Raw genomic sequence first — 17,234 nt, 5'->3', positions numbered from 1 at the left:
CATCAGGAGCGTCGACACGTGCGCGTCGTCGTCGCAGAAGACGCCGGCCCAGGAGGACGCAAACCGCTTGGGGACGCAGGGGTGGTCGTCGGCGGCGCCCCAGGAGGCGAGCGCGGCAGGGGTGCCGCCGCCTCCTCCGGCGGCGGAGAAAGAGTCCTTGAATTGCAGGAGGACGTGGCGGTCGTCGGCGGGATGGAGGCGGAAGAGAGAGAGAATGGCGGTGAGGAAGTGCAGAGGCCATGGCGGGGCATCGCCGGCCATGGCGTGCGGTTGGCTAGAGCGGTGTCGCGACGGGTGGTGGAAAAGGGGAGGAGGGTGGTGGCAGGGTTGGACGATGGCATGGTTGACAGTGGGGGAGATAGAACAACCGCCAAGAATAGGGAGGGAAAGGAGGAAGAAGAGGAGATAAATGGAGGGAAGGCGGTAAAACGCAGCAGGGGTAGGAGATGGAGGAGTTTGACCCTGTCAAAATGAACAAAACATGAACAAGTTCATACTAATATAATCGAGTCAAGTGAATCAAATAGTTTAAATGATTATTTAGGTTGGTCCGTCCATCCTATCAAATAATTTAGGTTGGTTAAATTAAAATTTCATCAATCTAAAGAAGAAGAGGAAGATTAAGTAACAGAGACTTACTGCCCAGCCATGATTACGAGAATCGCACCATAGCAAGAAGTCCAGAAATATTGACCACCGAAAGTAGTTATGTAGTAGTTACTCTCATTTCTTTATGCATCAGAAATAACTTGAATTGGAGTGCAACTATTCACAGATACCAAGGGCCCTGACTGAATTATATGGAAAATAATAGTTAGAAAAAAAAATATATATATATATATAGACATGCTACAAAAAAAAATGTCGCTTAATTTTACAACAATTTGTATTCTCTTTCATTTTGCCTTCTGAAGATGAAAAGTCCAGAATTGAGACGCACGAAACTGGTCCAAAGAAGCTACATCAGACTGCTGGCGAGTCATTAATTTACTACATCAGGAGTTCAATTAGCAACAAGCCTCAAGAAGAATAAGAGGGGAAATAAGTTAATGAACCTCATCTAATCAAGCAAAACTTTTCTTTGAATTCTCCATAACCGACATTAAGAAGACAGAGACCATCAGGAGGGGCAGGAGGAGCTGTAGCACGCCTACATGTAGCATCCATCAGCTTAATTAACGCATCATCATCCGCACCAGCGGCTGCCTCTCTAATGGCAGTTGCCACGAGAACACGAACCATCTGCAACGAAAACAATATCAAAAGGATAATCCCAAATTCTAAAGCAAACTGGTGTCTAAAGCAATAAGGTATATAACCTGATGGTATCAACTAAAAGAAACCTAACATTGTCTAACAAAATCCCTGGCATATATGGGCATCTATTTTCCTCAATATTCAGAAGTCAGCATGAACAAAGCGTACCTTCCTCAGGAAGCGGTTTGCAACAAGCTCCACACACATCACCCTTTGGCAATTTTCATAATCCTAGAGAAGAAAACTATGCTCTCGTCACATCTTAAAGTTTGTAACAAGTTTTAGTTGTAAAAATAGAAACTAATAGCCACCACATATAAGTGATCATAGCATGACGTATGACCAGTTAAGTGCCCATCTTAATCCAATGGCATATTCCAGCAAACTAAAATCAAGATCACTCATATATCATGTGCGTAAAGAGCACGAGTGACCTTGGCATGTTAACTCAAGCAATTTACTATGAGGTAAATCAAATGAAGAAGAATTTCCAGCTAGTTATATTTTCGGCTAGATATACAATCAGATATGAAAAAAAAAATAACCTCAAGGTTGCAGCGGATTTTAGTTTCTGCAGCACGAGCATGGAACATAAAGCACTCTGTAGCAGGTCCACTACAAGAATAAAGTCATAAAGAAGAGAACAATAGTCATACATGTATTACAAAAACATTTAGTATGTATATAAAAAACAGCAAAAATCATTTAAAGTAAATAGAAATTGCAACTTATACAAGCAAGAATATATATATATAGAGAGAGAGAGAGAGAATCAGCACCACCACTCTTGTTGATATTTGGACTAGTATAAGAACTCTCATGATGAAATTACTTTTTTAAAAATAAATAAATAAATCAGGCTATTAGATCTGAAACAGAATCTTTCATATTAAATTAATAATCAATTGTTCTTATCCATATAGGTGATGGGAGATCATCTATAAACATGATCTACTTGCTTAGGGTTCTCCATGGTTAATCATGGCAGGTGGAGCTCAACGAGTGTCAAATTAAATTGCCTAATGACCAAAAGAAAACGCAAGCCCAAGGATGTAAATGACAAGATGATTCTGCAGAGATATGTTTAATATTCAAGTATAATCGAATAGTACGGTTTGGATATACATGCAAGATGATGACTAAATGCAAGAATGGACGCAGAAATATGTTCTTTAATAATTGTGTAATTTGACAAGGATGGTTTGCTTTATAAATGTGAGAAGTGAAGTCAATCTAGAGCAGACACAAAACAGAAAGAACATTACTGCTGCTCCAAGATAGACTAGCAGTTACTAAAAGTTGCAAAAAAAAAAAATCCTAAGTTCATATTTATAGTCAATTAGAAAAAAAAAAACCTAATAAGAAAACATGTCATCCAGTGATATCCTTACTAAACCACACACACCTTAAGCACACTTCCTCTCAATCACTTTCATTCCATATGGCATCTTTTGTCCTTAGAAAAAATATTCGGTCCATGTCAGAGCCTGTTTCATTTAGTATTATTATGTGATAAAGAATAACCCCTCTAACCTGCTTCTTGAAGCTTTTGTATCACGTGCAAACATTTTGTATGATAATGACTTTCCTTCAAGCTGTTGTAGGAGTTGGTCCACCTTGCTTATACTAAAGCTCCTTGGTTTTAATTCAGAAATAGCTGGGCAGCCATCTTCATTTAGATGGGAGGAAGTTAATTGCTGCTCTTTCTCAACTGGATGGTTTTCCTGCAGTTCATTCATCTGATCATCCTCACACCCAATGGAGCTATTTGACCAGTGCCCTTCAAAACACCTTGTGATTAATTCCTCATTATCATTAAGGGGAAGAATGTAAAAGTATTGCCTCCATGTAGCTGCAAAATTGGGATGAAATACACGTGAAACCTGAAGACGAATGTTTTTCCATCAGAAAATTAACTATAGATACAATACCGAATGAAGCCTATTAATCAGATTTTAAAATGTGATTAAAAATGGATCTTTCCTAGGAATAAAACAATTTCCCACTTAACGGAAAAGAAACACAAAAATGAAACCAAGAAATGTTAAGGTATTTACTCATGCTGAAGAATAATGACCACTAAAATAGAGACAAGCATCTAGTAGGTAAAGGTTGAGAAGCAGGATGTTCACAAAAGAAGACACTTAACAGGATTAAATTGAGAAGATATTATACTTGTTCTGATTAGATTATCAGTAACCTTCATAATTTCTCTTCATTTGTCACAAACTTAAGCATCCCGTGCTATCTTCAATTTGAGGGAGAGTTCAGAAGACTATATTCAAGAAAATTTAACTCTTTTGAAAATAAGAATAAGATCAATTGTCAACTTTAATCTAGAGCACTGCATTGTTGAAGTCACAACTCTTGCACTACTAGTACTAGTAGGTCATCTTGGTTAGAAGTCTTAGCCAATCTTGTTTTTCTGAGTGAAAATTTACTATTTTCTATAACCAGAAAAACAAAAATCAATGTCTATGCTGAAGCCCTACATATAACAGAAACATATCTATTATTAAACGATGGACTTACTCTTCTCAACAGGCTTCAAACAACTACAGATAAATTATCAATTCACAAGCTATATTTAGAATGCATATAGGAATGCTTTCCAAAGTACTTTTAGGCCTCAAAGCACTTTGGAATGCTAATGATAACATTCTATAATAAACTTGCTCTATACAGCATGATTCAAAGATAATTACCAAAGTAAACTCCTTTAGATTAGACAACACAACTTTAGCTTATTAATATAAAATAAACCTTAGTCTCTGACTACTTCAATCAGTGATTATAATATAAAGAAACCTACCCCAGTGACTTCCAAAGCTCTAATCTTTCCTGGAGCTACTTCATTGATGCTATGCATTATATCTCCACAACTGACATCCTTTCTCCAGGTATCTAGTTAATTGCAAAAGATGTAATTAGGCAGATATAGAGAATAAGTTTGCATTTCTATGATTAAAAAGTAAAGTCAACTTTCATCTCAATGACAAATAATATGATTCTATAAATGAAAATCCATAAATCATCTATTCGAATAGAACAGCAACAAGTGTGCATCAAAGGGACTGGTGATTCAGAGAAAAAGAGAGATCTACAGGTTCGTTACAAATGTTCACATGCATATCTGCCTACAGGAATTCATTTGTTCCACTATTCAATGAATTGAATCTCCAGAGTCAATCGCAGATAGTAATAGTGCCCAGAAAGTCTGCTTTGCAAAAAAAGAATTTTCCCTCCAATTAGTATTATGTACTGAATTATATTGAATTGGCTGGTAAAAACATTTAAAACTCCGATAACATTTTTCATGAAGCAAAACAAGTTGAATAGAAGCAGTAAACATCCTGTTAACAAGCTACTGCCGCACATAAGCAAGCAGAATAATTTTCCTGATGTAAGTTAACAACAGCATATGAAAAACCGAACCAACTTTTAGGTGTGATGTTTACAATAGATAGACTCAGAACAATAAGCTCACATCTGGAATCATAACCAACACAAGATTTGATGGATTTCAGTGCTATAAGAGAAGGAAATTTTTATATGGTTTACCTATCTTTGAAATTAGCAACTCTGGTAACAAAAAAGAACAAAGACAAAAAGGTGGGAACAATTCAAAGAATCTTGCTTTCTTTGTACTGGAACCAGACTGCATGCCTAAATAATACTGTCCCTACCTTCTGTTCTTGAAGTGTATCATGGTTTTGCCAAACTCTATTGTACAAATAACTGCACTGCGTCTAGAAAAACTTCCCAATACGATCAATGATTTCATTCAGCATAGTGCACTACATGCTCTCTCTCTCAAAAAAAAAAAAAAAAAAAAAAAAAAAACAGATGCCAAGAATACCATATATATATGCTTGAGAATGCAGAAAATTAAAAGAGACTCTGGAATGATATTCCCATGTACATAATTTGAAAGACAGCATGTGATTGAATACCTATTTAGGTTTAAAATAAATTAAATGATTGACAGGTAAAATGCAAAACAAATATATATGACTGTAAGTTGAACTAACAAAATGAACAAACTTGTTGCAGTGCAGTCACTCCCTTGTCTGTGCGTCCAGCAACAACAATACATCCTTCAACAGGCATGGACCTCTCTTTTAATTGCTTAGCTTTCTTCTCATCGACAAACCTGCCAAGACATTGTTCTACAACTCTGTAGAAGAAAAGAAGAAAATCATAAATAGACAAGTTGAACCACCATTGGAAGTTACAGTAGGTATCCTTCTTGAATGAAATAGCCAATACAACCAAACCACTGTGCATCATTACTGTCACACAGCTTACCCTTGAACAGTGTGCAAACCAGGCTGCTTTTGCCACCCATCAAATGACCATCCATGATATGACAAGACAATCTTAAAGGTTATTCTTTCCCACCTTCCTGTCCTAGCTTTAACAGGTTCAGTAACTTCAGTTGATATATCACGGTCACTATGAAAATCCTCCACAGTATCAGCTGGCCTATGATTCTACAGAAAAGGGCCATATATATAAATATATTTTAAGATCAACATGTTTCAACATGGATTGTAACAATAATAGTTCTTTTTTTTTCAAAAATGGATAGAAGATTGAGAATGAAGATGGGCAATGAAGACTGCAAGTTTCAACATAATAGTTATAATAAAACGAAATTCATTAGGATGCCACTCGATGAGCTCCATATAATACAACGTAGGTTGTTGATATTCAACATATGCCAAATGTAGAACTACTCAAATATCACATGAGGTTGGTCCACACACATCAAGTTGTCCTTAGCTCCACCCATGTGACATCTACTCTCTACCTAACTAGATTATACAACAAGATCTATATCCTTTGAGGATAAAAGCATAATGGATAATGGTGAAACTCATACATTCATATCCTATAAAAATGAAGAGTGCATGAACGAAACCCCCAAAAATGGTGTTATAAAAACTTCTGTCAGTATAGTCAACAAATTCATTAACTTTTTTACAGTGAACTATTGTACACTGGCTGAGCTAAAAGAAAAAAGTCCGACTCTATGTGTGGATTTTGCAAACATGTTATTGGGATACCGACTAGAGTTGCCACATCATGGATAAACTAATTAATTTATATTATTTATCAAATAAATTAACTAAATTAAATAAACCTTAAGAAAAACAGTTGAATTTTCCTGGTAGAAAGTATCAGACAGTATTTTAGCAAGAGGATTTAACTGAGAGAAATGATTTCTTATTTTCTTTCATAATAATTCATGAGCATTAACTTGGAAACAAAAACAATCAGTATTCAATTTTGTCTTCTTTGGGATTGGATCTATTACATCATTCCTCTGATACTCTCATATCTCTATTCTCTCTATATCACTTCCCCTAAATTCTTTGGCATAGGAGCATTTTCATGATTTGTCCTCAATAATTCTTGCATCTCCATCTGTGCATCAGTAAAGACGACCAAAATACATTATTCTTGCCTACTATATTTTTCTATAGGATGGTATTTTTTCTAACATATTTACATATTTCTTCTCAATGAACACTTTAGTCATGGTAATACCATCTAGCTCAAAATATCACATGCTGAAGTTAAAACTTTATCATTTAACAGTACTCCTAGATATTATGCTCATTTAACAAACATAATCATAATAGAGCAATAGCATGCATATGGTACTACTCATATGTATTTGTATGTCCATTTAAATATGTTACATTTTTTAATTCTAAATATTCTTTGCAAAGGAAAATGCCCACACTAGTAAGCGATACAGAACATTGGAGCATCAAAATGCCTAGACCTTATAATTCTGAATAGAAGGAACAAATATATTTGCAAACTCTATAAGTCAAAGCTTTAGGACAGGCCAAGCCATCAAAAGTTCTTCTCTAGGTAGTCACAGCTCTTATCCACAGAGAATATCTCATTTTATGGTTGAAATTTTGGAATTTAAGGTTCAATACCAGATAAAATTAACATAGTAATTTCATATTAAGAACTAAACTGATAGTAGATCAAAATGCAAAATTTGAATTTGTGACATATGATCATCTTACAGCATGCGGATTCGGATACCGATCATCCCTCAGGTACTGGGCGCCGGACGGTAGGTGGGGGCCTGCTCGGACGACATCGGGGCGGAGGTGGTCGACATACGCTGGCATATTCCTAATTTTCATGGCATACCAAGAGCCAGTAGTCTACGCGATGAGATGTGATCGATAATCGTAATCCTCATGGGAAGAAACCACTAGCCCACTAGCCTTTGGAGGGCCTACTCATAGAGAATCGCTAAGCATCTGGATTGTAATCACGGATTCACCCCAAGTTTCCAAGTCACACGCCGCCTCGGTGTGTCACACGTGACTGCACCTCTATCCGGATCACCTGGCAACTTGCCGCCTCTCGGCTCCCAACCACTGATCCTCCAACCACCGTGGCCGACCTTTAGAGTGATGAGAAGGCGACTTCACCCCATCACATGTATGTGTAGTTCTGGTGCACAAACTTACCAAATGATCATCTGCCTGTGCTTGTCCCATTATACTCACCGATGTCGCTGGGGTCCCTCCGAATAGCCTGAAAATTGTCGATGATCCGTGAGATGCGCACGGGGCTCCGAGGGCTTTCATCCTTATCGTCTCGGCATTTCATCGAGAAGAAGATCCCCATCTCCGAGGTATTGGGGTGCTTCTGGGCTCGGAGCTCGGTGGTGTGGCATACTGGTTCGCCCGTTAGCTCGACGGACTTCGCTCCGGGTCGTCTCCCGGTGGCGTTTGCGCCAGTTCTGCTCTTGATCTCGTCAAGTGGCCCGGTTTCCTGTTGAGCCGTTGAAGCGTTGACGGTGTTGTCCACACGCCGTCACATCCATTGTGTATCTGCCGCGCTACGCCACGGCGCCAGAAATCGATCTGCCCGAACCGGGAGGCGGTCACCTTAGATCGATGGCGCCTGCTCTCTCGAAGGTACGGCGCGAGGCACTCACCGACGGCCTGCCAATAAAGACAATGGCCTCCCAGTAGGCGTACGTTCATCTCGGACGAAGCGAGTGAGAGGTTCTTTATAGTATGTGGTGGTGAAAGAACCAAATGCCGCCGCATCGAGGTGCATGTGTATCCGCGAGATTTGATGCTCAGCTCTACAGCATATACTTAATGTAATCAGAGCCCATACGCATTTTCGTGGGACAACGACATCCCGTTCGGAGAAGGAGTACTCACACGCATATATGTAAGTACTGACTTGAGGTGACTGATTGATGTGCCAGGGTAAGCCTCTACGGCCGCCTCCTTGACGTCTACAGCTATAGATCTATCGCGCTTGCGTCGATCACTTGGAGATTGCCGGGAGATGATGTTCAGGGTCTCATTTTTCTCGGTAGTCCAGTGGTCAATTTTTTTCCTCAGATTCTCTGTAAACTGCCATCACAGGTATGTTGCTGAAACATCTCTTGTCCGTCAGCCCGGGGCGGGCGCTATTACCGAATGTCCCTTGGTCACCGAAATGATCGGTCTTATCCATTTCTTCCAAGTCCCGCTCACACCTCTCTGGGGCGCCATTGACGTGAGTTGACCCTCGTTAGGGGTCCCGGCCCTTACCAACGGATCAGTTACCTAGACTAAAATAGGTTTAAAGATGTCACATCTTCCCAAAATCAACTTGGACTTGGAGTTGAGTTCCAATTGATCGATTGAATTTTCCCGAATCGACGACTTGGTGAATTCGGTGATCGATCCAGCTCCTTTCGTCTGAGATTTGCCTTCAATTCCAATCGATCCACGGATCGATTCAGCAGCTTGATCGATCCATGGATCGATCCAACTGAAACCCCTAGAAAATTCTATAAAATCCAAAAATCATGAAATTTCGTGTGGCATTATTTAGGGCATATACTATCAAGGAAAAATAGTTTTCTATGAAAATACTTCATATTTTCAAAGATTGACATAAACTTGAAAACTCAAAAAACTTTAGTGTTTTCAAGTTTGTCTAACTATTCAATGGTGATTACTATCAAAAGTTAGCCTTCACCAAGGTTTTCCAAAATCATTTTGAAAATATTTTCAAACCAATATCCCACCATGTTCCTTGGGCTTAATGCACATGACTTGTACATTAGCTTTTCCAATGATGGGAAAACACATAACTATGTGTTTTGATGAACTTAAAACTCAAAAGAATGCACTAAATCAACATATTGAGTTTTTTTCATCATCCTAACATCTCACTTGTATCTAATGTGCACTAAAACACATACAAGTCATCTTATAGGTCTTGTGAGATGTGAGATTTTGATTTTGCCCTATTCTAGGGATCATGCATATCTATCTAGGCATTTTAGAGATATTAAACATCCACCTAGGATGTCACTTGTTAATAAGTGTTGTTAAATGTCATTTGTCCTTAATTACAAGGAATTAAATTTAATGCATGATAATGTTATAGAATACATCAAAAAGAAATAATTTTCAGAAGAAAATTTCCTATAACTACATGATGTATGTATGTCATGACATGGTATTTTTGAGCTTTTCATAATAAGTCATGAATGCACAAATAAAACATGATGTCATGGCATATAATGGGCAAACAATCATGGCAAGGTTTAGCATAAATAAAATATACCTAGATTTCCTATCTAAGTATCCTTAATCACTTAGCTATTTCCACTTGTTTTAACTTAAAACGTTAAACCTAGATTGCCCTAAATGCTTCAAAGAAGTGCCAAAACCTAAATTGGCATTTCTAATTCCCTTGATTAATTTATGCCAATTGAAATTAAACATATTCCTCAAATGTTGGCATATTTCATTTTTCCACAATAGTAGCACTTTTAAATTAAGACTTAAAATGCCTTCAATTTCCTAAGAACATACCAAAATCCCAACTTGGTATTTCTCTAGGTTTTCTCAATTTTTGCCATTTAAGATAAAATCAATTTTTCCACCATTAGGCACATTTTACTCTTTCAAAGAGTAAATAATAATTCCATTTCATTTTCAAAGGTTAACAAAAACCTTGAAAATGCTCCTTGAGTGTCAATTTCCTCAAAGTTGGGTTAACTGCCCTTCTAATCGGAGTTGACACTCTCTAACCCATCTATGGGGTAGAGAAAATGCTCCTAGGAACCCAACACCTATTGGTGCTCCTTGGATGCTCTAGGTACTCACTAGGGATTACTTCCCTAGATACCTTCCTAGTGACCTTGTTGGGCTTCTTAGAAGCCTTGGTCACATTTTCTAGGTCAACTCTAGGGATAGCCTCCCTTGTGACCTTGTTAGTGACTTTCTTAGACTTCTTAGAAGTCTTAGTCACATTTATCGCAAAAATACTCTTAGGGATGACTTCCCTAGTATTCTTGGCTTGACCACTGGACCTAAAGTTTGTTCCATAACTATATGGAACTCTATGGTACGAGGGCACATCCTTCTTAGCCTTTGGTTTGTATCCCAACCCTCTATGGCCATTTGATGGCTTTGATTTTCCTAGCCCTAGGTATTGCTCATTTTGCCCTTGTAGAATATTTTCCATCTTTTTTAGGGTCTTTTCCATTTTATCAAGTCTTGACCTCAAGACTTGATTTTCTATCATTAAATCCTTAGGTTTTGGTCCATGAGCATTTTTGTTCTTGGGCATGTATCTATTATCCTTAGTGTTCCCGTCCAAGTGTCTATCTACCTTCCTAACCTTAGGTTGGGTAGTTTTGGCATGTAGGGCCACATGCTTTTCCTTAAAGCCCTCATGCTTTCTATTCTTGTGGTAAATTGCATTAAAATGATAAAAATTAGAACTATCATGCTTTTTACCATAATGTAAAGGGGTAGGCTCAATAAAAGTTACCTTCCTTTTTACCTTAGAGGCTCCCCCTTGACTTGAGCTTCCTCCTTGAGTCTTTACCATCTTCTTCCCCTTAGGGCATTGACTCCGGTAATGCCCCTTTTGATTGCAAGAGAAACACACAATGTGTTCCTTGCTCTTCTTTGTTCCGGGGATGGTCTCCTTTGGCTTTTCCTTGCCCTTTGGTGCCACTTGGCCCTTCTTCTTGGCAATTTAGGGCACTTGCTTTTGTAGTGCCCATGTTCCCTACATTCAAAGCATATAATATGATTTTTATTATTAATTGAAATATTTATACCTTTGCTTGTAGGGGTGGCATCTTTTCCTTTGGATCCGGAGGTGGAAACTTCCTCTTGATCGGACCTTGATTCCCCTCCATTTGATTTTTCTTGACTTGTGGAGGTAGAATCTTCTTCCTCCTCTTCGTCTCTTGACCCGGATGTGGAGGCTTCTCCTTCTTCTTGATCCGGCGTCACCAAGGATCGCTCCCCCTCAATCCTAGAGGTGGAGGCTTCATCATCTTGAATATGAAACAAGGAGTATGCTCCCTCCTTGTTCCCTTCGATGCATTCCCTTGAGGATGAAGCTTCTTCTTCGGAGGTTGAGCATCTCTCAACCTCGGAGTCCTCCTCTTGGTCTTGCTCCAAAGAGTCACCCTCTCTAAATACTTCTTGCTCTTGTACAGTGGAGGGGATCTCTTCATGAAGCTTGGCCAATTTGCTCCATAATTCCTTTGCATCTTCAAATTCTCCAATTTTGCAAAAGATGGTGCTTGGCAATAAATTTACCAAAAGCTTGGTCACTTTGTCATTTGCCTCGCACCTTTGGACTTGCTCCGAGCTCCATTTACTTTTCTTGAGAAGCTTGCCCTTGGAGTTTGTTGGAGCCTTGAAACCTTCCATTAGAGCAAACCATTGCCCTATCTCCATCATCAAGAAATTTTCAATTCTTGATCTCCAAGAATCGAAGCTTGTGGATGTGTATGGTGGAGCCACCCTTGTATCAAATCCAAGTCCATCTTGGAATTGCATCTCGAAGTTGAGCTTGATAAAATCTTGAACTTGAAGAATTTTCTCCAACTTCTTCACCCTCTAGCTTTTCTTGTTATGCTTGACCCTTCCGGCGATGATTCCGGTGAAGAGCGACCTCGCTCTGATACCACTTGTTAGGACCGAAAGTAGCTAGAGGGGGGGTGAATAGCTCGTCACGTTCTCTTCAAAGTGATGCGCAGCGGAATACAAAGAAGCAAATCACACAACGCTAACACGGTTGGTTTACTTGGTATCCACCTCACAAGAGGTGACTAGTCCAAGGATCCACACCTACACACACACCCTCCACTAAATAAAACTCTCCTTTATGGTAACTACCAAGGGCGGAGAAGCCCTACAAGACTCAATACAAGAAGAAGAAAGGGTAGTAAAGAAATACAAGCTTACAATGAGTGTACAAACCCTAACCCTAGTTTCTTCTTCTTGCTTTGATCCGCCTCTTGACTTGGAAGAGCCTCCAAGAACCTTCAAGAACTGGCGATCTCGAGCTTGAGAAGTGCTGTGGAGGAGCTGGTGAAGATCTGAAATGAATCGGTGAAGAAGTGAAGATAACTCTGCTCGCGCTCAAATACGACTCACGGGGATCCGATCGATCGATTTTTCCTCGATCGGGAGGCTTGGATCGATCCACGGATCGATCCAGCCTCCGTGAAGCGCGGATCGATCCACGGATCGATCCGATCGCGCTGGCAGCAAGTGAGCGCCCAATCGATCCATCGATCGATTGAGACCGGATCGATCCAATGATCGATCCAGGCTGTCCGATTGGAGTCCGGGATCGATCCACTAATCGATCCAGTAGTCTGAATCCATCGCGATCCAGAGACTTGGTTTTTGCCCAAAACCAAGTCCCAAACCTCCCAAACCAACATCCGGTCAACCTTAACTCCTGGTACGCCATGCCTAGCATCTAGTCACTCCCTGACCGCTAGGACTCCCTCACCAAGTGTCCGCCAACCCTTCGACCCACTTGGACTTTTCTTTATGCCAAGTATCCGGTCTTGACCTACTTAGACTTTCACCTAGGTTCACTCACTAGGGTTTTCAATCCGCCTAGCTTCACTCACTAGGACTTTCACCGGCTTCACTCACCAGATTTTCCTTCCGCCGGCCCACTTGACTTCCATCGCCCAGCTTCACTCACTAGGACTTTCACCGCTTCACTCACCGGATTTCCATCCGCTAGCTTCACCACTAGGACTTTCACCGCTTCACTCACGGATTTCCTTCCAAATGTATACCTACTTGACTCTTCTTCATTCACACCGATCAGTCCCTGACCCATATGAACAACTGCATTGTCCATGTGTCTACATGTATTGTCAAACATCGAAACTATGACCAAGACTCAAGCTTGGTCAACCACCAACCTTGACCTAGGGGATATTGCACCAACAGAGAAGAATATGTGAGAGAGACTGCGGTGAAGATCGTGAGAGACAGCGAAGGGCTTTATCCAATCAACGCCGCATCGCGAACGCCAGCTTTATCCCATTGCTCCTCCATCGATCGAGGCTTTGATCGACCGAATCGATGCATCGGGCGCCTTTACTACGAGATCGGATTGCGTGATCGATCCGATACGGGCAGCAGAGATCATCGATCTCCTCCAATCGATCCCATCGATCGAATAGCTTAGCGATCGATCGCGTCGATCTCGTGACTCGATCCATCGTCGAATCCCCAAGGATCGATTGGGAGGAGGTCGTCGTCATCATCGGACTCCTCGATCCGATCCATTGGGCCAACCGCGATCGATCCGCGATTGATACGAATCGATCCCGATCGATCCACCATGATTTCTCCCAAAATCAAGTCTAAAGCCTCCTAAACCAACATCTGGTCAACCATGACTGTTGGTTCATCGTGCCTAGCATCCGGTCACCCTTGACCTGCTAGGACACCCTCACCAAGTGTCCGTCAATCCCTTGACCCACTTGGACTTTTCTCCTCGTGTCAAGTATCCGGTCACCCCTTTAACCTACTTGGACTTTCCAACACCGTATGGTCCGATCACCCTTGATCCATCTAGATTTTCTCGTGCGCTTCATTCATCGGACTTCCGCCTAGCTTCACTCACTAGGTCTTCCAACTGTCCGTTTCTCACCTGTGACTTTCTTCCCGCCTAGCCTTCACCTCACTGTGGACTCTACCACTCTTCTTCACTACGATTTTCTTACGCCTCAGCCACTCACCAGATTTTCTTCTCGCCAAGTCCTTCACTACTCTCTATCCTGCCCGGCTTCACCACCAGACTTTCACCTAGCTACTTTCCCATTGCCTAACTTCCCGTAGGATTTTCACCGCTCACTTCACTCAGGATTTTCCGCCAAGTATCAACAACTGACCACTTGACTCTCCTTCACATGACACAATTGCACTGACAATCTTCATGTAGTGACTACATGTATTGTCAAACATCGAAACCACAACATCAAGACTCGAGCTTGACTCAATTCAAGCTCAGTCAACACGGTCAACCTTGACCTGGGGAATATTGCACCAACACTCTCTACCAAGATCATTATGCAAAATTGAGAAGTGATTAGGAGAATCAAGTGAAAGCCAAGTTTTATGAAAATTTTAAAATATATTCTCAGTTTTTTTATTTTATATCTAAAAATTGACATTCTTTGCAATCCTTATTTGAATCTTTCATTCTCATGTTAACATTTCTGTTTCAATACATTTACAGATTTTAGGATTTGAAGTTGAAGAGTTAAAGTTCGAAGAGTGAAGAGTTCAATTTTAAATCCTTTAGAAATCTTGAATTTGTGTTAGACAAAGAGACAATGTTTGATGTTTAACATGTGTTGATGTATTTTTCAGATATTTTCGAATGGAATAATTTTAGTTATGATGGTTAATTGTTATTTGGAAGATGAAGATTGTTGTTAACTTGTTATTTGTTAATTTTAGTTATGATGGTTAATGGTTATTTGGAAGATGAAGATTGTTGTTATTTGTTAGTGTAACGTTAGATTGTTAGACTTGGACAAAATTTTTCTTGCTGAATAAAACTATAAAAGATTGTTTGCTGAATAAGAAGTTTGTGGACTGTGGTACAAAAGGTTGCTGATTTGGAATTGCTAATGATGCACAACATCCCCTACTATGCTGAAATTGGGCACAGTGTTTCAACAAAGAAGCACAAGTTGATCGTCGAACGAGCTGCACGACTTGATATCATGGTGACCAACAAGCTAGCATTTTTACCAGTGGTGTGTCATCTTGTCACCTCTACCATGAAGTTCGGTTCTGAAAAGGTTATCGCATTTTTATCTCTAGGAGATTCTCCTAATAGTCAGGTTTGTTCACTTGAAACTTAATAACAAGATTTTGACTTATTTCTCTTATTATTATTTTCCATGAAACACGTTAAATGGAGCTTCTATTTTTAAAAAGCTATAGTTTGTCATGGTAGCTTGTTGATTGATGTTTAATATTGTGCTGCCTAGGTCAATATAGTTTTGGTGGAATATATATATATAAAAGATGCAAGTTCACGCAGTTGTTCAACAACAGTAATAAAAAGAAAAAAATAATTTAAATATTTTTAAGGAAAAAAACAACACTTTTTCGATTAGATCATGTAAAAAATTAAAAAAAATAAAAATTCTCAAAGAGCAAGCACTATGCTCCCACCATTGTATGTTTACATAAATTTCCACAAGCTCAGTTAAGCATCGTATTGAAGTCGATTCCTTTTAAAATTATTGTGTTTATTTTATTCATGTAACAAGAGGCCCACTAGCTTAGTCGCTTACCTTTTAGAATGACATTTTGCTCTCTCCATTATACTTTGCCAGCTTTTAGAAGATGAAAGAAGATTTTGAATTACTGATTTGGGGTCTTATCAAGAAGTTTGCCCTGTTAGTTGATTTGGGTTTGTAGATATTCTGCTTTTAAAGATCCCTCACAAGTAGTCAACTTTTCATAAATCACTTAATTGTAAGTACTCGAGGTAACTTCGCAATCGGTGAAGATATGCTACATTGGTGTTGTCTATCTGAAATAGCTAGATCAGTTAACAATTTTAAACAGTTCCGGTTAACCGATTTTAAACAATTTCGGTGTTAACCGATTTATCGGTCAACCCGATCAAAAAAAAAATTCAAACCGGAACCAAATCGGTAAAAATCGGTTAACCGGAACCATTTAAAACCAGTTAACCGATTAACAAGAACCGATAGCCTATCAGTTCCGGTCTAATTTTCGATTTTTTTTTGATTATTTTGTACAGTTCTAATAAGAATCGATAGAAATAAATCGAGTAGGTTTTCATATGAAAAGATACTTTCAATGGCTTTGTCAAAATTCAATACTTTTCAATTCTGGAAATTTATCATATACTTGTCGGCTCGGTTATGCCTGATGGGAGTTTACAATGAATGTACAAAGAATATGATTTAAAATCTCGATCCGTATTAAAAATTCAGTTCTAAATCAGAATGATACGGTTTTGATATCGTATTGTATCGATATGATTTTAATATTTTAAATATAAAATATATTAATTAAAAATAAATATTTAAAACAATAAAATATTATATACAAGAATGATACCTGCATGAGCGAGGGTAGGCAACATCCGACGTTGATGATCTAACAGAGGCAAAACTCAATTTTTTATTTTCCTCTTATCTGCATTCAACAACTCACTTCTCTCTCATTTTATTACATGCAAAGTGTACTTGCAGGTTTCTACAAACCAACATCAAGATGGTACTGATGGTACTGGCATTACCAAACTAGTATCATCTATCTTGGTGCTGGTTTCTAGAAGCCAGCACCAAGGTGCCAATTTCTACAACCCAAAATCAAAGTAGATGATGTTGGTTCGGTGATGTTGATTTCTAGAAATCAGCACCACCTTACATACAATCAAAGGAGAAAGCAACCCTGTTCCTTCGACTCAGGAGGCAGGGGCGAAATAATAAATGAAAATAATAAATGAAGTTCAAATAAAATTTTAATAATATACAATTCATCTACAACTATTTCTTCAAACATTTTTATTTATAAAACCTTCTATAATATTATGAGATTCAAGATTTTCTAAAATATCTTAATTGTCAATTAAGTTTCCAATTT

General features: G+C 39.1%; 2 protein-coding genes across 2 annotated transcripts; both read right to left on the bottom strand.

Moving 5' to 3' along the window:
* Positions 1-2: 2 nt before the first annotated feature.
* LOC122034075 (mucin-7-like) lies at positions 3-674 on the bottom strand. The gene is made up of 2 exons (XM_042593206.1): positions 640-674; positions 3-462 (listed from the first exon to the last, which is right to left on the bottom strand). The coding sequence occupies exons 1-2, from the start codon at positions 648-650 to the stop codon at positions 3-5; spliced, it is 471 nt and encodes a 156-aa protein (XP_042449140.1). The 5' UTR covers positions 651-674.
* Positions 675-872: 198 nt separating this feature from the next.
* Positions 873-7,923, bottom strand: LOC122034074 (tRNA pseudouridine synthase A-like). Its single transcript, XM_042593205.1, has 9 exons — positions 7,803-7,923; positions 7,308-7,408; positions 5,566-5,750; positions 5,289-5,434; positions 4,070-4,161; positions 2,791-3,140; positions 1,803-1,872; positions 1,426-1,488; positions 873-1,242 (listed from the first exon to the last, which is right to left on the bottom strand). The coding sequence occupies exons 1-9, from the start codon at positions 7,921-7,923 to the stop codon at positions 1,057-1,059; spliced, it is 1,314 nt and encodes a 437-aa protein (XP_042449139.1). The 3' UTR covers positions 873-1,056.
* Between the last annotated feature and the right edge of the window lie 9,311 nt (positions 7,924-17,234).

This window comes from Zingiber officinale, chromosome 11B, assembly GCF_018446385.1.
Source record: "Zingiber officinale cultivar Zhangliang chromosome 11B, Zo_v1.1, whole genome shotgun sequence".
NCBI lineage: Eukaryota > Viridiplantae > Streptophyta > Magnoliopsida > Zingiberales > Zingiberaceae > Zingiber > Zingiber officinale.
This window is presented reverse-complemented; position numbering and strand designations above follow the sequence as displayed.

Coding starts and splice junctions, on each gene's coding strand:
- LOC122034074 (XM_042593205.1), bottom strand. CDS start 7,923: ATGGGGATCTTCTTCTCGATGAAATGCCGAGACGATAAGGATGAAAGC. Junction 5,751..7,307: donor GGTATCCGAATCCGCATGCT/GTAAGATGATCA, acceptor CCTTTTCTGTAG/AATCATAGGCCAGCTGATAC. Junction 3,141..4,069: donor GAGCTTTGGAAGTCACTGGG/GTAGGTTTCTTT, acceptor ATTCGTCTTCAG/GTTTCACGTGTATTTCATCC.